The sequence below is a fragment of the Myotis lucifugus genome, unplaced genomic scaffold (assembly GCF_000147115.1).
Source record: "Myotis lucifugus unplaced genomic scaffold, Myoluc2.0 scaffold_127, whole genome shotgun sequence".
Taxonomy (NCBI): Eukaryota; Metazoa; Chordata; class Mammalia; order Chiroptera; family Vespertilionidae; genus Myotis; species Myotis lucifugus.
This window is the reverse complement of record NW_005871175.1, coordinates 2,066,732-2,092,089: the sequence shown is the minus strand read 5'-3', so window position 1 is coordinate 2,092,089 and position 25,358 is coordinate 2,066,732. Positions and strand designations below refer to the sequence as shown.

The window sequence follows — 25,358 nt, the reverse complement described above, 5'->3', positions numbered from 1 at the left end:
ATCAGAGGTCTGCTGTGGTTGGTGTGGGGCGGGGGTGGGGGGGGCGGGGCATGGTGGGACATTGGCCATTCTAGTGTGCAACCAGGGATGCGAGTGAGAGATGTCAGTTACCTGACTGTCCCTCCTCACTACTGTCAGTGACAACCCTCCTGTGTGCTTAAGACTTTGGGGCTGGTTCTCTGTCCGTTTCTGCTCCCCTGCCTGCTGCCACGTCTTCAGAGGTTCCGCAGTCCATGTAAAAGGCCCTCTGCACCATCTAGCCTGGAATCTCCTGGTTCTCATTGCCATCTCTACCCTACTCTAGCCACCTTGGGCCGTGTCTTTTCCTTCTCTGCCCCTTTATCCTTCACATTCTTCACTCCCTCCCTGAGTGACTTCATGGACAGCCCCCATTACCCCCTGTGAGTATGTCTGTGGTCCTGGCCTCCCTTGTACCGCCTTCTCCCCCCAGCCCTAGCAACTTCCAGCACCTGACAGCTGCCATCCACTGGTTCACATGTCTCTACATTTGTTTTTCCTCCTCCAATCTGTTGGCACTCATCTCCCCATCACATAAGCAAAAAACAAGGATCTCTTTCCTCCTCCTCCTTTCTTCTTCATTGCCCAGATCCAGCCCATCTTGAGGCCCCCTATTCACCTAGTAAACACCCATCTCTGCTCTCGGTCCCCACACCTCTGGCTTATGCTGTCATTAGCTCTTGTCTGGATCTAGCTGTCCTTGTCTCTAGTTCAGCCTGTCAGTACTATCCTTCACTGCTTCCAGAGGGTCTCCCCAAAACATACATCAGATCCCCGCCAGACAGGTTCACCCCCTTACATGACAGAGGAGGTACCACTGTGGTCCTGCCCTTAGTCCCTCCTGGCCTCACACCTCTGTGCTGTCACGATTCTGAGGAATGCTGGAACCTTAGAGTGCTGTGTTATTAGCTCTCGTGGTCCTCCCATCCAACAGACCTTTCTCTCCCTCTGCCCCAAGCTTGGCAGGTCACACCATTTTCTACTTTGAGCTCTAGGAATGCTTTTCTGACCCCTCTTCCTGCCCACCGCCTCTGCTTCATTGTGTGATCATTATCTGTGCCACGGTCTCCCCTGCTGGGCTGGGAGCCCCAGCTCTGTATTCCTGGTCCCAGCTCCACCCAGGCCAAATGGTAGGAGCTCGATTACCATGTCATCAATGAAGACCCTTTCAGAAGTGCTTGCTTTGTTACCGAGCCATCTCTCTCTGCCACTAATGACTAATGCTCCAGCTTTTATTTCTCTGTCCTTCCCTTCGCTTCTGTCAATTAGTTCATAATCTTTACACCAACACTGCAATGTGCTTAAGGAGCTGCTTTTTCAAATACTTTTCTGCGGTGAAGTCTTTGTTATTTTGTGATTTTTTTTTTTAAAACCGACTTTCAAATGGCAGGTCATTTACAATGGTATATTGCTTGAAACCGTAAACTGTCTCAAATATGGAAATGGATTTTGTATGATCATTAAATATCTGTACCTAATATCCTTATGAGGCCTGGCATGCAGATAGAACATTTCTTTCTCTTTGAAACACTAACTACAAATTGGTGTTGTACCAGGGAATTGTTCTCTTCAGGCCCCATCACCGGAGTATTGCAGTGGGAGACTTAACATGCAGTGAGGAAATCATGTCAAATACCTATTATTTACCTCCTGTCTAAATTTGAGTAGATTTTAATGAGTTCTACCCAGATAAGAACTTTAATCTCTGTATTGCAAGATTAAAGATACATCTGAACTCTCTCTTACCCAGAATCCTCTGGAAATAGAATTATGAATCCAGACTCACATGATTCATTTAGGCTGTTCTCAAACTTGTCCATGGAGGCAGTGTTCAAGGCTGGAGGCAGTCGGGAGGTGGGTGGTGTGTTTGAGAGTATGTGGTTGTAAGGTAGTTCAAGTTCTTTGAAAGCTCATGGGTGCCCCCCCTCCCTGAAAAATGCACTTGATTTTACTTTCTATTTTATGCTATATAATGTAATATAAAAGAATGTTTAAAATTATTTGCCACTGACTGAAACTGACCTTTAAGAAAGTGAGTTAGAAACACCGTAGATCAGAGAAGCATGCTCTGTAAGATGATGTCCCAGATGATCTTCCCCTGTCCTGTACCACGCATTTCCTAGATGTAGTCATTCCCTCACGGAGCTCTTACTGGGCATGCTCTGTATTCCTGGTGTGTGAGGATTTGAGACTAGAGATGGATACAGACCTTGCTTTGGGTTATGAGAGCTCACAGTTGTGTGTGTGTGTGTGTGTGTGTGTGTGTGTGTGTGTGTGTGTGTATGTGTGTTGTTGTTGTTTTTTTTTTGGGGGGGTGGTCCTTATAGTACCTGCTTTTCCTGAATCACTTACACCTTCTGAGAACTTTGCCTTTGCCTCTCCCTTCCTTGATTATACCTGCCAACAGGACACACGCAAACACAAAGTCTTCAGGCTCAGCTTTCACACACTCTCCCCTGGAGCTTTTTATGGTCCTTTCAGGCAGAATAATCGCTGTCCCTTTGAGTCCTGAGGACATATTCATCAACTTTCAGCATTTTTATTTCATTTGCATTGGATTTGTCTTCTACACAGGCTGCCCATCAGCGTCTAGTTCACTGCTGCAATAGGTGCATGTTGAAGTGACAGACTTGCATGGCCGTGGTGGCCTGGCCGCACCACGGCGGAGTGGGGGCCATCTGGGGTTCTCCACAGCATGGCTTCCTGCAGTGTGTGTGGGTGATCCAGAGTGGATTTGCACCTCCCTGCCACTGGGCAAGAGCATTTTAAGGACTTGAGTAGTTTTCACTGAGCTCATAATCCTGCTTCCCCCAGCTTTATTCTATTTCCAGTATCATCTACTGTTGGAAAGCCTCATGGGTGTTGTGGGCAATTACTAGGATCCTTCCATCTTGCTTTTTTATCTAGTTTATTCCTATGGGGGTATAGAAGTATGTCAGAAACAGTAGGGTATACAAATCATTAGCTTTTTTATTACAAATTGTGGTTAAACAGTACATGAACCAAAGAGTAGTTGAACTCCAATGGAGTTTACAGCTCCGCCTTAGTCACAGTTCTTGCTCTACTTCCCCAAAACTAGAGGAGGCCTCTCTATGTGGGTTTTCCTCCCCACCGTTATTTTGCTTGATTCCTTATATTTGTGTCCCAAGGACAAAAGGTTTTGAAATGACTTCCTTACTTTTAAACTCAGTTGTAAATCAGTCTTTGCAGCTTTAGGCGGTTGTGAAGGGTGTGAAGACTGTGGGGGGACTGAGGAGACTCTAGATTGCAGTAGTGGTTGGCATGGCCCAGCCCCTCCTGGAGGCACCTGGGGAGCACCCGTGCTCTAGCAGGTCGCTCCCACTTACACACGTCAGAGAACCTTCGATGGTCAGAAGCCCAGGCTGAACCATCCACAGGTCACAAACAACAACAACACAGGCATACCTTGAATATTCTATTTTCACTTAAGAAAAGACAGATGAACGGCTGCGTTCTTTTTGATGGAGAAGTAAAACCTTTTCTTTGAGTTTTGGTTGTCTGAGTTTGGCTTTGACTGATGGGAGTTGTGAGCTGCCGTCCTCACCATACACCACACCCAAAATGCAAGGTCTGCAGTTTCTAATTTCAGTTTCCATAAATGCAGTGCTTATGAAACAGTTGGAAGGTAGGCTTCCCCGTGTTTGTGAATTGGAGGCCCTCCCATAATCCTCTAATGTTTTACTCACATTTAATTGACAGTTGTCTTTCTTTTTTTTTCAGTTGAGCCATCTTATAAAGTGTTTCTGAGTTATCAGAGACTTCACAGCTCTCCCCAATGCACACACTCATATTTCGTCAATTTTTAAAACATGTACTTAATTTCTCCCCAATGCATACACTCATATTTCGTCAAACCATAAACAGGTTTGAGAATAGAACGCAATGACTCAGATAGTGTGAGTAGAAAAGCAAAAGTGTAAAAAAGAGAACCTGATAGCCTTGAACGTTCAAAGTTTCCTGGACAGTAGTGGCCAGTGTGATTTAAAACTTAGGTTATTGAGTTCAGCGGGTTAACAGCTCCTGCTAGAAATGGCGACTTTGTAGAAGGCGATAGAGAGATGGGAATGAAGATGCCATTCATGCCCCCTCAGAACTGCGTGGAACAAATAAAAATGATGACAAATTAAAGTTTTACATGAGATGGTTTAAAACAAAGTTAGGGGCTCACAGAGGCTGATACTGGAGGTCAGAGTGATCCAATGAGAAAGAGCCAAGATAGCTGAGAACGTTTGAGGCTTCACTTGGGCCTTGAATTTTAAAAAGCGTTGGATTTTAAAATTTTGGCTTTTCAAAATTATGCTAAAATCTCCATAATAGAAAAAGTACCATGTTAAGTGTCCAAGTCAGTGCCATTAAGTACATTCATGGTGCTGTGCAACTGTCACCACTATTCATTTCCAGAACCTTTTTTGTCATTCCCAACAGAGACTCTGTACCCTGTAAGCTCTCTGTGCCTCCCTACCCCTAGCTCTTGGTAATCTCGATTCTATTTTCTGTTTCTGTTCATTTGCCTTCATATAAATTCCACTTCATATATGTGGAATCATACAATATTTGTCCTTGTGAGTCTGACTTATTTCACTTAGCATAATGTCTTCAAAGTGTATTCATGTTGTAGCATATGTCAGACTTTAATTCCTTTTTATGGCTGAATAATATTCTGGTGTATGCATATACCTTGTTTAGTTTATCCATTCATCTGTCTGTGGAACTTGGGTTGTTTCTACCTTTTGGCTATTGTGAATAATCCTATATAATAAAAGCATAGTATGCAAATTGTCCCCTTGACTGGGAGTTCTTCTGGGAGTTTGACCAGGGGGTGGGGCCAGCCGGGGAAATGGAGGGAGCTAGGACCCTACCAGTGCACGAATTTTGTGCACTGGGCCTCTAGTACTGCTATAAATATGGGTGTGCAAATACTTGTTGGCATTCCTGCTTTCATTTCTTTTGGGTATGGTTGAATTTTATACTTGCGAAAGGCTCTGGAGGGTATGTCGGCCTATAGCTTGAACTCTTATTAAAATTTTGCATTGTTGACTGGTCACAAGTGCCCCTTTCCTGCCTTGTTTTTGCTCTTTGAGTACAAGGACTGTCTTCTAGGTTCAGCACTGAGGAAGGTACCTGGATAAGTACTTGCTGAATAGTTCCTGGAGTTCCTAGCTCAGAGCCATCATTGACTAGAGCTGGTCCCCAGAATGGTGGTGTTATTTTGTTTTGCTCATTAATTAATGTGTTCAGGGAACAGAAAACAACTTTTAATATTAGCCTTAGCCAAACATAATTAGGGAAGTACATTTTCTAATGCAGATTCCTGAGGTAGGTAAAACCCAGTTTAACAAACATCTGTTGAGAACTTGCTGTACACCAGACACATTTCAAAATGTGTAATTTCAGAGCAATTTCAAAACTCAGCTGGAATGCCTTATTGGTATTGAATTTTAAATATAATGAAGGTAGAAAGGTAAGTCTGTGTGTACACACACACACACACACCTTTTAACATGAATCTCCATAGTCTTTTTTTTTTATTGTGAGAACATTATAACAATATTCAAGATAGTTTGGAAAAAAGAGAATAAATAATACCCACAGTCCCTCTTTAACATAAGCTCTATTTTCATTTAAATAGTGTGAGTTTGAGGGTTGAACTTATACATAATTTATTTGGAAAATAAAACTATGAATGCTTATGGTGGTAATGATTTTAAAAAATTTATTTTTAAAAACCCTAGGCATAAAGCATAAACTAGTGAGCTCAAATTTGGAAGCTCCTTTTTTGCAGGTATCCATGGTAGTATTGGTGGATGAATTCATCCAGTCCCTTTGCTCAGTGAAGGTGCAGAGTTGACCTCTGTCCTCTTTTGGGGTTAGGCCACTGGACAGTGGACATCTGTTACAGGGGCTGGGTGTTTAGGAACCTGACCTCCCTCAGTCTTCCAAATGCCAGGGATTGAAGGGAGTGTTTTTATGACTATGTGAAAGAGGGAAAGTACAATTTCGAATTCTTACTCTGAGGCCTCTAAGACCTGGGAGCAGGTAGATAAAGACAACTGTTGAGCATCAGTGCAAACCTTGTGGTTGATGGGGCTGGACATGGCGGTGGGATTTAGTGAGGACAGGTGATTGTGACCTGAAGTGGTGAGGGGACAACATCCATGAAGACTGGGCTATTCCAGATGACAGGGAGGTGAATTGGTAGAGCAGGCATTTCCTCGGGCACAGGCAGGAAAATGAGCATGCCAAGGATAAGGAATGTTTGCAGGATCCGTAGCCAGCATCCTAAGGGTCTGTCTTATTAGAGAGGCAGGTTGGATCCAGAGGGAACAGCTAGCAATGAATTTCAAGAAAGTGCTTTGTAGGCTGTACCTGATGTCAGTGTTAGCTGCTGTCTCTGGTAGGGTTTTTGAGACTGGGAGTGGGGTTGTTGAAAAGGTGGTGTTTTTAGCTGGTGGATCTCAGGGTTATGAAATAGAATGAGTTGGGGGGGGGGTAATGAAAGAGGATGGACTCATGGAGACCTTTTTAGGAGAGGATGTTATCTCTCTGTGAGGAGGTCCGTGAATGGCTACTATGGGGTGGGGCAGCAGGGGTAAAAAGGATGTGTGGTAGACATTTCAAAGGAAAGCTTGCTGGGATTTGCTGCCAAGGAAGGTGGAAGTCAGGCAGGAATCCATTTGGGAAATGATGGAACCGTGCACATCCATAGGAAGTGAGTAAGTCAGGACTGATTGGAGGGATATTAAGAGGTTCTGTTTTCAGAATAATTGTGCCAAATATTAATCATGTGTTTTCTATGTGCCCAAGCACAGCTCCGGGTGCTTTACATAACAGCCTTATGAAATAGGTGCTATTACTGCCCCTACTTTACAGATGAGGAAACTGAGGTAGAATTGATTAGTAACTTGCCCAAGTATTACATACTTAGTGGCAGAGCCAGGATGCAAATCTAGACAGTCTTAATTCAAGAGCCAAGCTCTTACCCAGTATGCTTTATTGCTTGTCTATAACAGCTAGCACTTACTAAAAACTGCTCAGTCCTGTGTCAAGCTCCTTGTATGTATTTACTGCTTTTGGCTCCCATAATAATTCCCAGGAGATGAAGGTATTTTTATCATCATTTTTCAGATGCAGAAACTTGGACACAGAGATGTTGAGTGACCTACCTTAAGTCACACAGCTAGGCCTTGCCTATATTGGCATGGTAGGTCCCCAGAAAGCAGCCATATGTATTTGCCTGGATTGCAATATCTACATATATCATCAAGATTCAATCATGAGAAAATTGAATTGATTGACATATTTGGGATATAAATTCTGTAGTAATTTTTGGATTGAACTTACTGTCAATGTCACTCATAATCACTTGGAACTACTCTTATTTTAAGGGGGGTAAATAATTGAAATGATAGTGTCTCTATTTATGGCTGTGCCTGTTTTCATTATTTAATACTCTGGATGACTTTGAAAATAATCCCAACCACTTCATTTCCATATTCTGACAGTTCCATTTAGATGTTGAGCCTACTGGGCTCCCGTCGGTTCTTGTCTCCAGCCTTGTATGTGTGTGGAGGGGACACACATACTCTGCACACAAGCCATTTCCTCCAAGAACCTGCAGAAGTGATGAAAGTGTTTTTCTCTTGCCTAGCCCACCACACCCAAGGACCTTTTCTTCTCTCTCCCTCAACCAGGTCACCCATGACTCAACCCTTTGCATTTTTAATTGCACTAGAACCTAGAACAGGGGTGGGTAACCTTTTTGTGAGTGCGTGCCAAAACCAGCAAAATCTCTGACTCAAAATTCTTCTGCGTGCCAACCCTAATTTTTTGAGAACATGTTACGCCTACTTGATATCTCTTAAGGTGTACGTATGTGAAGAAACTTGAAGAAATAATAAAATTCATTCGAGCTACAAAAACACAGTATATGATCATGAAAAATACATTTATTTTTTAATGTATACATGTACACTGATAGTCCGACAGAAAACTTTATGACTCCGTTTGATATTATCAGTGGGACTTTTGCTGCTGCATCACTGATGACAGAGATTTTTACATCAGGTTTATATTTCGTGACCTTCAGAGATATGCACGAGCTACTATTTTCACCCATCAGGCTACTCCTATTACGAGACTTAACAAAACTCATCACTGAGAACAAAGATTCACAAACGTATGTGGATGAAACCAAAACACTGGTCGGATCTAGGAAGGCAGGGAGAGTTAAGGCAGAAGCATATAAATTGCTCTTCCCCTCTCTCGTCAATCCATGTCTATGATCTTTAAGATAACTTGTTATGTAAAATTACTTATCTAAGATGCACCTACACTGAATTTATCTGAAAAATTAAAAAGTCGATAGTAAGAAAAAAATTGTAAATGGAAGATTATAAGAGAGGGTTTCGTGTGCCAGCAAAAGTTACTGGCGTGCCATGTTTGGCACGCGTGCCAGGGGTTGCCCACTCCTGACCTAGAACCATGAATGTGTTCTTCCTCTGACACAGTCTATAGCACTTCTCATGTTGTTGGTGCTTAATAACATTTTTTATTATAATTGACCTCATTGCTCTCTTCTACAAATCAAGGCTGCTGAGTGTCTTCTGATGTGGGGTGTACTTTGCTCGACCTCATGGTTGAAAAGCACCCAAATGAAATATTTGTCTGGATAACAAACTGGACTTGAGACTGGTCATCTGTAGACACCTGCAGGGGACAGTTTCAGCCCTTCAGAGCACATTCCGTCTGTCCCTCTTCACGGATCTTACTTTTTACCTTCAAATGTCAACAGGTCTTTGATGTTCTTTCAGTTTTAGCCTTTGACTACAGACCTGTTTCTCTGCTTCCTCTTGCTGTAGCTCTCCAAGGAGAGGTCTGTACTTGCAGCCTTTAACCTTGGAGCAAACAAATTCCCACTCAACTGAAATTGTACTCTTGGATTTCCTGTGGTCTCTTCTAACCAAATTTAGGGACTTTTGTTCATGTTCGTTCCCTTTCATCTTGTTCAGCATCTGTCCTAGACCCACCTTTTCTTTGAAACCTCTTATCTGTTGCCTTCCTTGCATCTTTAGTCTTTCCCCTTTCTTTCTGGTGGTCTTTTTTTTTTTTTTTGGTCTCTCTTGACTCTTTTCTAACCCTCTTAGCTGGAAGCGCTCTCTAAGATTGATACTCAGGGTGTTTCTCTTTGTTCCACAAACGCTTTTCCTTGATTATCTGGCCCCAGTCTTCTAACTTTACACATTATTGCTCTGCTTCCACCACCTGAATTTCAAGTCGTCGAGTGAGAAGTCTATCTACTGCCCAGGTAGCGCCTGGGAACAGGTCTCTTGCCTCTCCTGTCCCAGTCCCTTTCTGACTGTGTCTCCATCTCCCTGCCCCAGCCATCCTGAACTTGCAGAGGGTTTCCTGGTATGGCTTTCTCTTGCTGCCTTTGCCTTCCTCCAGCCCCTTTCTCCACCTTAGACTTGGATGGCTTTAACTCCTCCTTCAGAGCTCTGGTCGGTTGTCTCCAGCCTTGTATGTGTGTGGAGGGGACACACATACTCTGCACATGAGCCATTTCCTCCAAGAACCTGCAGAAGTGATGAAAGCCCTTCCCCGCCTCCAGGGTGTTCTGTTTTTCTCTTGCCTAGCCCACCACACCCAGGGGCCTTTTCTTCTCTCTCCCTCATCCAGGTCACCCATGACTCAACCTTTTGTGTTTTTAATTGCACTAGAACCTAGAACCATGAATGTGTTCTCCTCTGACAGTATATTTCATCTTCCTCTTGAGTCTCAAATCCTTAATGTAGGTCCTTATCGCTTTTGCCTCCCTGAGGACCAGAGCTTTCCACCGATCTCCTTGAATCGAGGTGATGTTTGGTATCTCCCTGTGCATGTCATTTATCTACTGAGAAACCTGTGGGGGCTCTACATGGTCTCTGAGGTACATTCCACGTGTGTATACCAGATGTCCAGGGCTCTGGATGATCTGGTTCCATCCTACTTAGCTGGCTTAGTCTTACCTCACATGGTCTCCACTGTGTTCTCTTCTGCCTCCTCTTGATGTTGTCAAGGTCCAGCCCATTTCTTACTTTTTCTTCAGCTTGTAGCTATGTTTCACTTATTCTGACACTTGAGCAGTGTGTTGAAGCTCTGGAGTTAGGCCCACCTGTAGGGACCACATGTCACACTTCCATGGACTTTGTCCGAGCACCTGGCACAGTGCTTCTGCAGATCATGAGAGCACAATTAATGAACAGATGTTTGCATTTATGCAACAGGTGCATGAATGGATGAGTGAATCGGCTGCTGTGAATTTTCTAAGGTTCAGGCTTCATGTTCAGAGTCTGAAGTTTCCATCTTTAAACTACTTTCCTACCAAAGAAACCTATCTAGACATTAGGTTGATTTAGTCTGCAACCCAACATTTGCCATGAAATATCTTGCGGTCTGATCTTTAAAATGGCATTTTTATTTTCTGCCTTATTGTTTGAAACTTGTAAATAGTTCTCCTTTTGATGACTATCACCATATAAGGAGAACTACATAGAAATAACTGAATTCACAAAGCTTTAAGAAAAAGCCAAGCTATGTCATGGTCATGTGCATTTTGCCAAAAAGAGTGACAGGCCAATGGTTGCTTGTTTAGTGTGGGATTTTGTTTTTTGTTGTTGTTAAGCTGGGGATCTGAGTGTTAGCATCATCGCAGTGGCCCATATTCAGAAAGGAAACTTGACCCAGCTATATGTTTGACCCAGAGAAGGCCTTGGCATCCAGCAAGTCTTGGCTTGTAACACCAAGTGTTACCTCAGGATTAATTGAGGGTTGCAGAAAATAACTTAATTTTCTAGAGGAACTTAAACTTTAAACAGAACTCTTTCTGCCTATAAATAGCAGGGCAGCTTTGTCCTATTTTTATTGTACACAGAAGATGAAAATCAATATTGGAAGAGATGCTTTATTTCGCCAAGGGAAAAAAAAAATCATACTCAACACAATTCCCATTTTTCTTGGCAGGCTCTTCTCAACCATCTGTGAGTCCAGGGGAACTGTCTGCACCATCCATCCATCCAGCAAAATCAGAGTTAATAGTCAGTGTTGGCGACGAGATTAGGCTGCTCTGCACCGATCCAGGATTTGTCAAATGGACTTTTGAGACCCTGGGTCAGCTGAGTGAGAAAACACACAATGAATGGGTCACGGAGAAAGCAGAGGCCACCAATACCGGCAACTACACGTGCACCAACGAGGACGGCTTAAGCAGTTCCATTTATGTGTTTGTTAGAGGTAAATGCTCAGCTTTCTTTGATGCTGTGCTTCAGAGAACTTAATATCCTGTTCTTAATTATGGATGACATATCGATGACTAAGCTGTGGGTAAAACATTGCTGGCTGGATCGAGGAAGCCTAAACCAAATTTTTCTTTGCTAGTTTTTCTATATTTTGATACCTAGTGGCTTTGGATATGATTCCAGCTGGAGGTCTGCAAGGCTGTGACACTCTTCCTAATGAGATTACAATATGGTCAGCCCGTTTGTCCTGGTGCTCTGGGTAAACCCTGAGAATAAATTAGGCCCTTTGGGAAGGCTGCATTTTAATGCCTTGAGATCACAGATACTCCCACTTAGTAAAAAACGCTTCAGGGAACTAAAGGTCTCCAAAGGCCTCCACAAGACCAACACTTGAAGAGAACTGACCCACTTTTAAGGGATAAACTCAGAAAAATAACTCAGTCAGCACAGCACCCCATGTCCTTCCTCGGTTCTTAATAGATGTCAGTTGATTCATTTGAAAAATGGTGACCTCTTAGAAACAAAAGAAAAATATGTTCATGGGTTTTCTGTAACTCATTTCCTGTGATGAAGTCAGTGATTCAGCTGTGTGTCTTTGTCAAGAGGAGGTTTGCGGGAGTGGGGGTGGGGGTGGAGGTGAGTACCTTTTTGTGTTGATGTAAAAACTGCAGCACTTGAAACTTAAGAGAGACAGCCAGGTTATAAAGAGACATACAGGCCCACTTCTAGTCCTGGGCTGTACCTGGAGTGGGGCTATCATTGAAACAGGCCTGAGGAGGAGGCCTCATCCATGATATTGTGGAAGAATAATGAATACATTTATCCCAAATCATAAACCTGAGCAACCTCAAGAGTCTCGGTACCTCCCTGCAACATTTAATAAGATCACCTACTCCAGTGGTCGGCAAACCACAGCTCGCGAGCCACATGCAGCTCTTTGGCCCCTTGAGTGTGGCTCTTCCACAAAATACCCCGTGGGAGCGCACATACAGTGCGATTGAAACTTCGTGGCCCATGCACAGAAGTCGGTTTCAGCCTGGGCGAAACAAGTATACAAGACGAGTGTGGATGGGAGAGTTGGAAGGGGTCGACCTCAGCGAACGTACCTCAATCAGATTGAGGACGTTTTTAGCAAAGGCCAGCTTAGGAGTACCCTAATTAGTTAATAACAATGTACCTACCTATATAGTTTAAGTTTAAAAAATTTGGCTATCAAAAGAAATTTCAGTCATTGTACTGTTGATATTTGGCTATGTTGACTAATGAGTTTGCCAACCATTGACCTACTCTGTCTTCTTTACCTAATTGTCATTAGGGAGACAGAATCGTGCACATTCTAGCTTTATCAGGGTTAAATAAGATGACTCACATGGTCGCCATAAAGGGTGCCATGAAATTGACTCTGCCTCCCCTTAGTTTGTATGTTGTCTTTCCTAGTTGGATGGCTGAAAGGAGTCCACATTGATAGGCCACAGCTCGGCCTCTGGACACAGCTCCATGGCTGTTGAGCCAACCTGTGCCCTGTTCTTTGACAGAGGTTCTCTGTGTTTTCCAGGTGGTAATAAGCATTCTGCTTATTAATAGGGTGGGTAGACAACTGACTAAAAGGGGAAAACTGCTGAATTAGTCAAATCAGTCTCACAGAACTCACCAATTTTCTGTACAGGGGAAGTTGTCCTCCATAACTTAGAACTAGACTTAATTATTACTGACTTAAGAAGCTTGGATACTTACATAATCGAGGTTACAGCAATGTAGAAAATCGGGGCATTGTTGTAAGGGCCAGACTCAAGCAGCTGAGAAAGAGTAGATGGAAAAATGACCAACTCTGGCCTTAGACCATTGTTCACCCACCATGAAGTAATTTATTCACAAAATAAGTGAAAGGCTGAGAGCTACATAATTCATCTTAGGAAACTCTTTTTCAAAATTGGTCAAAATTAAATGGTAAGACGTATATTTCAGTTATATTAAATTGATTTTTGGGGACCATCTAATTTCCAGATTGGAAAGATAATAAAACACAAATCTGTTGGCCCGACCATGTATCTATATTATCTGTACACGGCAAAGGGTGGCAGCATATGGTGGATACAGAATGAGGTTTGTCTTTGCTTGTATGGGGTCCCAGTCTGCCTGAGGCTTTCCCAGTCCATCCGACCCCCTTTCACTCATAAGGGTTCTGATTTAGACAATAAAGTATTTGCTACAGTATTCCTGAAACTCACAAACTCCCCTTGTGTGTTTGAAATTATTTTATTTCTAAAAGTTATACTTAACTTTTAAGGAGTTTGAATAGAGTGAGGCCCCCATGTTATTTGTTACCGGGGTGGTTGACCGATAGTTTTCTAGCTTCTATTCAGAAGCCAAAAGATCCTGGAGACTGGGAACTCTGGAAAGGGCCCTCCCAGAGGGGTTAGAGAAAGGACACCTTCCCCTGACCCTAAGGGGTGTTAACAGACAGCTTGCAGAGAAAGAGTGATGGTTATGATAAAATATCAGTGCACACATTTTGGTCTCGGTCAGAGCTGGGTTTGACTTCTGCCCAGCCATTTCCAGGCCACAACATTTTAGGAGAATCACTTTTGTGAGCCTTCACTTTCTTCATCTATAAAAGGGGGATAATGACAGTGCCCATCACGTAGGGGTATTTTGAGAATTAAATTAAATATATGGTGTGTAATGGTCCAAGCTTAGTGCCCTACACATGGAAAGTGTTTAATAAACATTAACTCTTACTTGTTAGTGTTATTTGGGTAAATCCTACTTTTGCCTGCAAAGAAAAAAATTCAGCAGCCATTTGATCCACTGGGAATGGTTGTTAGGAAAGGTAATGTTTTCGATCTTTGAAAAGTGTTTTTCGGTGCCTGTGACCAGATTCACTGATTTTTGTGTATGTCATAGATCCTGCAAAGCTTTTCCTGATGGGCCTGTCCCTGTATGGGAAAGAGGGCAATGACACGCTGGTCCGCTGCCCTCTGACTGACCCGGACGTGACCAATTACTCCCTCACGGGCTGCGAGGGGAAACCTCTTCCCAAGGACTTGACGTTCGTCGCTGATCCCAAGGCTGGCATCACCATCAGAAACGTGAAGCGCGAGTACCACCGGCTCTGCTTGCACTGCTCTGCGGACAGGAAGGGCAAGTCAGTGCTGTCGAAGAAATTCACCCTGAAAGTGAGGGCAGGTACGGGCCCTTGATGACTTCCTTCTAAGAGCCGGAGCTCCCGTTGATCGAAAGAGGACTTCTCTCTTCTCAGTGGTCCATCTTAGCATAGTCAGTCGGGCAGCTGGCTCTTTAATTCCCCCAACTTGAAATAATGTCAGCGGCTTGTGAATTCTTTATTCCCCAGGGGACCAGCCCATGACTGCCTCCAGCCGGGTATGTCTCCCAGAGATTGGCATTTAGAGCATACTAGGGACAGTCATAAAACCTATTGACTTTAGGACATGCCAATTTCATAACTGCGCCAAGTGTTCTTTCCAGGAGAAACCCACTGGGAAGGTTTAGTTACACTGTTTGAAAAGATTAGCGTACACATTTTTCACTCCCTTCTTTCCTATTGATATATGGGCCAGCTTTCTCCTCAGCTGTTTAATTTTAATGCATTCTCAAACTATTCCTAATCCGAGGAGGAAGGAAAGTACCAACTAATTATGGACCTCATTCTCATTGTGACATTATTTTGGTTGCAGTTAGATATCTAGATTTTTGTATTTCAGAGGCCATCTCACTCAACACCAGTTGGCAATCAGCTATTGAATAGTTTTTATTAAGGCTTTTGAAAAAGTATGCTCACTGTGGGATTAAGGGAAAATTTGATTATTTAAGACCTGGGATTTTCACAAATGAGCAAGATACTGTTTTTACAGCACATGGGAAAGATGCCTGTTTGGCTAGAAGCATATAATTAGTTGTAGGTCACATCCTCATGAAACCGTCAGGGTTGTGTGAGATGAAGATGAAAGCTGTGTCACCTCGCCTGGGCTTCTACCTGTTTCGAAGTAACATTGACCAGGAGCGGTATGATCTCAGAGTAGACACTTCTGTTTTCCCCACTCAATATAAATGAAAGATGATGCATGGTTACATTGTTGATGTCTTTAGATATGCAAGTAATACAGATCAGTTAGCACCATACTTCATATTTTTACTTCAAAGATGCCAAAAGAAGCTGTGTGCATTTGAGGAAAAATGGTAAGTAAAAATGCCACGCTCTGATAGGACGCATTATTTGAGGGCCACGTCTCTTTTCATTCTAGCCATCAGAGCTGTACCAGTTGTGACAGTGTCCAAATCAAGCTATCTTCTTAGGGAAGGGGAAGAATTCACAGTGACCTGCTCCATAAAGGATGTGTCTAGTTCTGTGGACTCAATGTGGATAAAGGAAAACAGCCAGGTGCGTGAATTGTTTCCTTCATTTTTCTCAATATATCATTCTCTGCATGTGGGAGATTTTCACATTTTTTTAAAAGTCTATTAATTGTCCTGGGGGATGGCTCAGCTGGCGTGTCTGTCTGAGGCGGGGACTGTCTGGGAGTGTGTGCAGATGCATATCTTCCCCTTTCATAACACCATATGTGGCTGTGTGCATTTATTATTGGTAAGAAGTACATGTCATTTTGTACATTTGTTTTAGATCATCTACAAGATAACTTCAGGATTATGTTATTGCTTCATGCTGTTTCTTTGAATAACTTTAGTTAGGGAAAGTAAAAAACACACAAAACTAATGGTTAACTGCATAAATTCCTTGATTTTCAAGGCTGTGATTGATACTCTTCAGGCCAGATTATTTAAAACATTGGGAAGAGCTGCCAGTTTTTTTCCCTTCCATATTTAAAAAGAATAATTCATCTCAGATATTTACCAGGAAGCTCTTCTCTCCCTCGCGAAGTGGCTTATCCATTTGAGAGATGGGTTTCTTTTTGTATGGCTCTGATTTTCTCCTTTGAGGCTGGTTACCTGAGATCAAGTTGCTAATGGTTTTCTATTTGTTTTAGTTGCTATTAATAAAATGGTTATCTTTAATCTGAAAACATTTGGACAGGTTAAAGTTCTCATTCATTTAACAAATGCATATTGAATGTCTACTATATGTCAGATTACTATGTTAGGTATAACTTAAAATAAATTTTAGCCAGTTATATTTGAAGTTTTTTCCCCCTCTCTAAATACTCATATTAACAGCAGGGTCTTTAAAATGTCTAATTTCCCTAATATTTTGTTTACAGTTTTCATTGACCGAGTTTTCAGTAATTTTTGTTTGAATAATCTTGGCCGTCTAGGTAGTTAGTTGTCACAGTGATTTTTTTTTTCCAGTACCTATGTATGCATCATATTGGAAAAAAGAAAGGCTATATGTTTCTCCTGTTTCTCTTCTTCCTCATCATGCCCTGTATTCAACAATGGCAATTTTATGCCTTTTAAAAGAATTCTTTGCTAAACAAGTAACCATGGTGATTAGCATAATGGAGAGCATCATGATGGTATTCATGTGGACCTGTGATGGATGGTACCTTGCTAAATGAAGCCTGCCATAGACTAGAAGAATGGATTGTCCTGTGACTTGTTCTTTCAAACCAATGGTTCAGAGAAATAAGTTTTAGTTTCCATATCATGTAATTTAATAAAAACAATAGCTTATGTATGGACTTTCGACTAACCTTCCTGAACACAATCCTATATTAATTGGCTTTTTATAATTCTTGATTTCAGATGAGAGAACAGTTTAGACTGTGTGTGTATTTGAGCTTCAGCATAACTTGAAAATTAGCCTTTTTGAGAGGAGAAATTAAATCGCCCCAGGCAGTTTTGCTCTGAACCATTTTTCCCAGAGGCCCTGCATGCCATTCCCAATTAATCCACTGGCACTGGTAGATAAGCCTTCAGTGTTGGGAGCTCTTTGGGGAAATCCCAGTGTGCGCACCTCCAAGGGTTAAGGAAAACCAAATCACGTGCAAGCAATATGTAATGTGTGACTTGCAGATGGGGCTCATGGCTCTGTGCCAAGGTTCATCTATGAATCTTTTATTGATATCCTTCGGCTTAATTTGGAATACTTAGCACTGTTGGCGCTATCAAATTTTCTTTAAAATCTATAGTATTTGATTAACCATTTAGAGTACGTTTAGCTTACAATGAAATTTAGGGTAAACTGTTTTAGAGTTTTTGCAGTTGTTTTGTTTTAAAATGTGAGAGACTCTGAAGTTTATTCAGCACTTGTAAATCTTGGTTAGCTTTTCTAATGCTTGTAAATCCTTGTATTTTTACTTGCTTTTGATTATGATCTTCGACAGTATCTACAATTATGGGATACTGTCGAAGATCATACTTTGGGTATGTGTTGACATGCATCTTTTATGTCCAAGTCATTCCTTCTGGCACTCACATGTTCAGTGTCCCTCTGTAGCTCCCAAAGGCAGACTCTTGGGCTCTTGTAAGAACTACAAGGAAGATACCTGAAATCTGGAACATGGTATATTATCTGCCCATTGTCACTCTGCCTTTGCAGAGGAGAAGACTGTGACATGATGGACTGGGAAAGGTTAGAGAAAATGTCACTTCACCTTGCTATTGCATTTTCTTAACAACTGATCTTACGCAGTGAAGTGGCAGATGTCTGCCAATTAATTACCAGAAGAATCTCTTGGAAGGGAGTATTTTTAAATCTACCCAGTGCTCCTAACTGGAGAGGCCTTTAAAAACCCTTGTTCCCTCAGTCCCTTTTAGAAACAAAGGACTGGTGCTATTCTGGACTTGTCCAGGATCTCACAATTTGTTAACAAAAAGATTTCTTTTCTTTTTACTCAAAAAAACATTCAACGTTGGCAGTCAGCATTTATGTGTGCTTATTTTAATGTAAGAAACTTTCCAGAACTACCCTAACATGAGAAAGAGAAATAGGTATAATGCCACATTGTATATAGTAGTGCTGTGCCATGGAAATACAATGGGAGCCTCCGCTGTAATTTTAAATTTTCTAGGAGGCACATGACAAAGAGTAAAAAAGTAAAATTAATGATTTTAATAATATATTTTATTAGATCCAATATATTGAAAATATTTTTATCATGTTATTAACATAAAATTACTAATGGGCTATTGTTCATTATTTTTTTCATATTGGCTTCAACATATTTTATATTTTAGACACAACTCAATTTGGATAATTTCTTTTGAAGTGTTCAGTATTCCAAATTGGCTAGTTCTTATAAAATGCTATATTGCCTGCATTTTTTCGTATTTCTTTTCTTTCTGTCCCCACACATATGTATTATCATATGGTTGCAGTTTTAAGTTACACTCAATTTATGTTTTTTAAGTGATGGAAACATTTTTGTGTTTTCACGTATTCATAACTTTTATGCCTGGTATACATTTAGTTCATCTGAGTTTTTACTACAGTAAACATCTTGGAGCTTTTGGTTTTTGTTCAGTTATTTCCTTGAGATAAATTTGCTGGAGTGATCAGGGGGTATGAACATGCTGCCAAGTTGCTTGCCAGAGGGTCGTTCTGATTTACAGGACTGTCAGAATGGTCAGATGCTGAGCGCGTCACTGGGGCCTGGCCAGCGAATCACCCTTGATCTCCTTCCATGTCAATATCAGCTCCTATTTACTTTCTATTTTAGTTGTTGTTATTTTTTCCATTGTAATAGGAATGTGTCACATTTCAGGAAATTTGGGAAGGCAAAAAGCTATATGCTGCTCCTCTTAATCTTTTCAGAGAACGACTATAGTTTGTTTTTTTCCCATGACATTTCCCACACAAGAAATCTCCCCATGTCTTGTCTTCAGACAAATAGTAAGAGTGGGATGGTGATATCACAAGGGTAAATTCACATTTTCTCTTCAGCTCATGCTTAAGTAAGTTGGGGCGTGGTCTTATGTGTATTACGTACCTCAGATCTCCCTTTGATGAGAGTTGCCAAAATTCTGCTTGGTAAAAATTGTAGGTTGAATTTTCAAGTTAGTTGTAGACATGGTGGTTCTCTTTTAATGCAGGAACATAATATACATGCTAATAAAACAGAACATTATTTTTATTAGCAATCTGTTTCTTTCAATCACTGGAATATAGAATAAAAAATACATAATAGGAAATATCGACGTAAGTATGCTGACTCAATATACAATATCAGTATTCTGCAGTATTTCTTATATGGTGACTTCTAAGATTTGGCACTGTTAAAAATATTTAGCACTGCAGAGAATTTGGAATGATGTAGGCTGTGGTTATTAAGAAATGAATTTTCATGTTTTTCCCAATCATTAATAATGACTATCTCTCAATATAATCCTGTAATATGAAGTGTTCCAATGACAGACTTGTCATGATGCTTTATTATTCTTACTTAAGTAGTGTATAATGAATGCTAATATGGAGAAGTTAATTGCTGCTATTTTTAATTTATCTAGGAGAGATCCTGAATATAAAGTTTATGGTAATCTTTGATTTTTTTCTCTCTCCTTCTGAAACCAGCAGACTAAAGCACAGGTAAAGAGCAATAGCTGGCATCAGGGTGACTTCAATTTTGTACGTCAGGATAGGCTGACTATCAGCTCAGCAAGAGTGAATGATTCTGGAGTGTTCATGTGTTACGCCAATAATACTTTTGGATCAGCAAATGTCACAACAACCTTGGAAGTAGTAGGTGAGTATCTCTATGGGAATGTATAAATTACTGGCAGTAGTGAAAGAAGAAATTACTGATTTCCTTTTTATGTAAATGGAATGTTGAACAGATTCTTAGAAATTCTTATCATTACTGAATGAATGAATGATGAATGAATGAAAATGATCATGGTAGCCTCTTCCAACTAGAGCACAAAAGCAAATTCTACCTGTTCAGTAGAGGGAAGTGGAAAGCTGTAACTGAAGTTGTTCAAACCTTTCATTCTCTGTGCTACCCACCCCTACCCCCCAAAAACAAATGAAGTATAAACTGAGCTTTTTCAAAAATTCTCGTCTTTGCTGAATGACTTGAGTTTGGAAATGGAGGTGGAATTTCTCTGTTGAGGAATGAAAATGCTTAAAACAAAGTTTTTTTCTCAGAATCTTTTGGTAGGGCTCCTCAGCCTTTTGGTTTATTGTTTTATCACTCATGGCTCTAGCTCAGTGGTCGGCAAACTCATTAGTCAGCAAAGCCAAATATCAACAGTACAACGATTGAAATTTCTTTCGAGAGCAAAATTTTTTAAACTTAAACTATATAGGTAGGTACATTGTTATTAACTTAATTAGGGCACTCCTAAGGCTTAGGAAGAGCCACACTCAAGGGGCCAAAGAGCCGCATGTGGCTCGCGAGCCGCAGTTTGCCGACCACGTCTCTAGCTCATTTGTAGCAGGAAGGGATGAATTGGGCTTCTCCTTCCCATCCCACCTCACCCTATTCTTCATCCTTAGAGGTTGTTGCATGAACCCTCAGAAAGGAGGTCGCAGGGACATGGGTCACTGGTTCTACAGACCATAAACTGGAACATGGTAACCTGTTCCCCTAACCCCATCATATCTGATACACACATTGGTTTAGCCTTTTCTTCCCTACCCTAGAAATCTCACTAAATATGTATTTTTCCACGCATCTACTTAAAGAGAACAGAGTGTAGTGAAGTATTTGATGTTTTGATTTATGGAAAATAATAATGATTGTAAAATTACCTCATTTACACATTTTTTTGTCTTTTGAGTATTGTTTGAATTTAATCTATTTTCTTGTCTTTTTAATGCAACCTTTTTTTAGTGCTTGACTTTGATGAAGTACTTGTAGGGTGGAGAAATTCTTCATCCAGCAATAATAAAATGATGCCATATCTGTTTTCATTTTTTTCCTTTCTCCCCATATTTCTTCAATAACTTATGTAGCAATGGTAGAGGTCTGTGATTTGTCCCACGATGATCTCATATAATTTTGGTATTTCTGCCCATGTTGTAATTGAAAGGGTTTCTCCAGACTGAACATGGAAAAGACACTTGGGCTGCAATTATATAGAGTCAGCACAGAGAAAGAGTACTACTCTGTCCCTAAGTGTGATTGTGAACCATTTATTAATTTCAATAGAAGGCTATGCTTTTAAAATATTAAACTCAGTAAGTGCTAATTTGCTAAGTTGATTAGGGAGCATGTTGATATATCAGCTTCAGCCCCAGAAAGCAATTAGTAAGGATGTTTTGAGCATATTGTTGTATGTAATCAGATTTTTAAAAATCCATTCATCAATTTCCAAGAATATAACTGTATAACTGGAAAGACTTGTGGCTGAGAAATTTGAATCTGGTTTTGGAGTGGGTTTGGGTGGGACAAGAACAGGAAGAGACAAAGAGAAAAGGAATTTCTCCGGGGGCTGAAGTCGAATAGGATTTGGAATACAATGTGGAGTGGTAGAGAGAACAGGGCTATGTGATGGTCCAAACTTGGTTTTGAGTTGGGGCTCTGCCACTTAATTTTCTAATGTACCCTACTTTCCCTCTGCCTGCATTGTCTCTTCTGAGAAACACAGGTATAAATCCCAAGCTGCGGGAAGGAGAAGAGGCAGTAGATTTTATAGAAGTACCTGGCACAGTGTTTGCTCTTAATTAAATATTAATGCATTATCAGTTTCTTAATGTAGATGTACTTGAAAAAAATCATACTTTTATGTTATAACAACCCGGGTGGAGTTCTTTGATTCTAATAATTCTTATACTTCATGAATTTCCAGCTCTATTCCAAAATAGGACATAAAACTATATTGAGCAAACCAGACTAGAGAAAAACTTGGAGGGGATTTCAAGACAAATATTTTATACATAATGATTGTGAGAGATACTTTTGTGCAATATTGTCTGTAAAGTTTGAATATTTTTTCCATTGTGTGGTTTGAATTTATAACCTTGAAAACCTGAAAATGTAGTGTAGCAATCAGAGGAAACATTTATTCCTTCAAAATTAACCTAAATTAGCTGAAAGAATGGCAGAGGATATCATTTATGATTCAGGAATTAGAAAAAGGTGATGCTTTGCATAGCCAAATTCGGATGATTTTCCATTCTCACCTGAATGGAAATCCTTTTTCAATTGGTTCATAGAACAGTTGGACTCTATTTTTTATTCTGAATCTGTAGAAACTAAAGGGCACTAGATACTATTTTGGCCATGTCATGTGGGACTTCAAAATATTTAACCAAATAGCACCAAAAATAATGATAAAATTCCATAATTAATTTTTGAAAACAATCAGAAAATTAAAAATTCTTTCATAATTCCACTGACTTGATATAACTATTAAGATTTGTTATATTTATATTTTTGTATGCAACAGGGTTTTATTTATACATATAACTCATTCTATCTCCCTCTCTCATTCTCTTTCTCTCTTACTCTCTCAATGAAAGTAGACACCCTAGGGCCGTGGCCTGCAAACTGCGGCTCGCGAGCCACATGCGGCTCTTTGGCCCCTTGAGTGTGGCTCGTCCTAAGCCTTAGGAGTACCCTAATTAAGTTAATAACAATGTACCTACCTATATAGTTTAAGTTAAAAAAATTTGGCTCTCAAAAGAAATTTCAATCGTTGTACTGTTGATATTTGGCTCTGTTGACTAATGAGTTTGCCAACCACTGCCCTAGGGTATGCTGGAGTAAGAAGAGGTCAGCCTTCGCTTCTCATAGACCTGTATTCAAATCTGGGCTCTCCCATTGGATAGCTATCCATATGGCTTTCCAGGACTTGATTTTTTCCATCTATCAATTAGGGGTTATAAGCTTTCTCTTTCAGCATTGTAAGATTAGATATTTGTTATAATTATTAAATAAAATGTATGCTAAAGTACTTAGGGCAGTTCTTGGCACATAGTAAGTATCCTATAAATGGTAGCTATAAAAAACAATATTGGCAATTATTTTATTGTGTTATTTTTCAAGCTCTTCTAATATTACTATTATATAGTTATATCTAAAGGCTATTTTATTTAACCAGTTTCTTATTTTTAAAATTATTATAACTAATGTAAATAGCACTTCTTTTGTATGTAGCCATTCACCTCACTAAGAAGAACTCTCAAATGGAAACTGCAGGGTTAAATTGAAGAGTAATTTTTTAAAAATCTACATTGCTAAGTGCTTTCTAAGAGTTGTGTCAGTTCACAGTGTGTCATCCAGTCTGTCACTTTTCCCACACTTGCAAAATTATTTATTTCAAATTAGTTTTGCTGTTTTTCTTTCAATAGTATGGATATACTTTATTTTTTTGAAGCAGCTTTATTGCAGTTTTGCTATTTGTAGTAAGTGAAAATGATTCCTTATTTTAATTACTAGTTTAATTAAATGTTTTTCCTTCTATATTTTTATGTTCTCTTTTTCCTGTTACCTTAATTCATTTTACTATATAGACATTTAAAAATTTTTTATGTATTCAGATTTGTCTTTTATGATTTTTTTCTTCTGTTGCTTCTAAAAAACCGAGAAAACTGCCCCCACCCCACCCTGTAGATGTTTGATGGGAGTCAGTTCTGTTGTTTAGTTAAAAACATGGTTTGTTAAGATGCTGTCCTTGGTTCATCTGTAATATATGATAGATGAGATGACCAGAGTTTATTTTTCAAATGCAGCATTTTTTTATTGAGCATTGAGGCTGTCTGTGCCTTCTTGATTTATGTCACCTTCTTATCAAATAAACACTTATATTGAGTCTGGGTATGGGCTATTTAGTCCTATAAATACTTTTTAACCTGATAAGCATCAAGACTAGTACTAGAAGATTTATAAGATGGTGATAGGTCTTGAAATAAGAGAATTGCTGAAGAGGTAGAGACTGGTGAATAAACATGTCACATGTGTGTCCTTTCTTCCTTCATGACAGTGATTCTACAAGAGCAAAGTAAATGCCAAATGGCTAGTTTAAGTCCTCTTACTTGTTATTGCCAGTTCATGTTGGAAATCTGTCAGTTATGTTTGTAATCCAAGGACGAAGTTGTGTTTTTTGTTGGGTAGTTGTAGATAACGGTTTCTTTCTGTTTTATTTCATTACGATTAGATAAAGGATTCATTAATATCATCCCTGTGGCAAATACTACAATATTTGTAAACGACGGAGAAAACGTAGATCTGACTGTTGAATACGAGGCTTACCCGAAACCTGAACACCAGCAGTGGATATATATGAACAAGACCTTCACTGATAAATGGGAGAATTATCCCAAGTCTGAGAATGAAAGCAATATCAGGTGAGAAAGGGGCCTTGCTCTGGGGATTTCCATTTCCCCTCTTCCACTGGCTTACCAGGTCCTATTACTGTGACCCAGGAATGCATGACAGGCCATCTGGCAAAGAAGGAACGTCCGGGGTGCTTCCTGAAGTCTTCATCCCAACATTTCATTTTGCCCTGTGTTTAGAGCACAGAATAAAAGCCTGTGCCTCAGTTTTCTCATTTGTAAAACAGAGCATTGTTCTTCTCAGGAGTTCTGAGGATGCTTCAAAGCAGTGACTTCCATGTACAGGACCCACTTCAGAGAAAGGGGAAAGTTAGCACCTTGAATCATTTTTTTAAAACGATAAGAAACTAAGAATCATTGAGTAGCTCTGGGCTGGGCAGTGAACCTGAGCTCTCTTACATCATATCTCTCGTTTGATTCTCAAAACAATTATAACAGAAATAGCAGCAGTAGTAACATTATATGTAAGCTGCGTGCGCCTTTTTCTACCTTATGGTGTTCTAAGTACCTTTCATATGTTAACTCAATAATTTTAGTCCTCACAAACCTATGAGTAGGCGCTCTTATTTCCCTCATTTCTAGAGAAGAAGAAACTGGGTTAAGTAATTTGACTCAGATCAAAGGGCCAGTAAGAGGTAAGTGCCTAGATAGTTTGTGTATTCATCCAGAGTTTGTGTATTTATCCAGTCAGGAGCTGTTGGCTGTTGTAAGAATGTGGGTGAGAGATGCTGCTGTTCTGGCCCAAGGCTTAAGGGTTGGAGGGAAGAGGATGGATTTGGGAGGTGTTCAGGCTACTTCCTTACCAACACTGGGTGATTGAGGGGATAGGAGAGAGAGGAAGGAGCTGAAGAAGC

The 25,358-nt window shown here is 40.4% G+C and overlaps 1 protein-coding gene across 2 annotated transcripts in view; it reads left to right on the top strand.

Moving 5' to 3' along the window:
- Window positions 1-25,358, top strand: part of KIT (KIT proto-oncogene receptor tyrosine kinase) — an 80,257-nt gene that overhangs the window by 24,692 nt on the left and 30,207 nt on the right. Inside the window, exons 2-6 of one of the 2 annotated variants that reach the window (XM_006093960.3) lie at window positions 11,038-11,307; window positions 14,217-14,498; window positions 15,575-15,711; window positions 19,801-19,969; window positions 24,327-24,516. In XM_006093960.3, coding sequence (XP_006094022.1) covers window positions 11,038-11,307; window positions 14,217-14,498; window positions 15,575-15,711; window positions 19,801-19,969; window positions 24,327-24,516 — 1,048 coding nt within the window. Of the gene's footprint in view, window positions 1-11,037; window positions 11,308-14,216; window positions 14,499-15,574; window positions 15,712-19,797; window positions 19,970-24,326; window positions 24,517-25,358 lie in introns of both variants that reach the window. The other variant, XM_014460194.2, reaches the window with a different exon arrangement.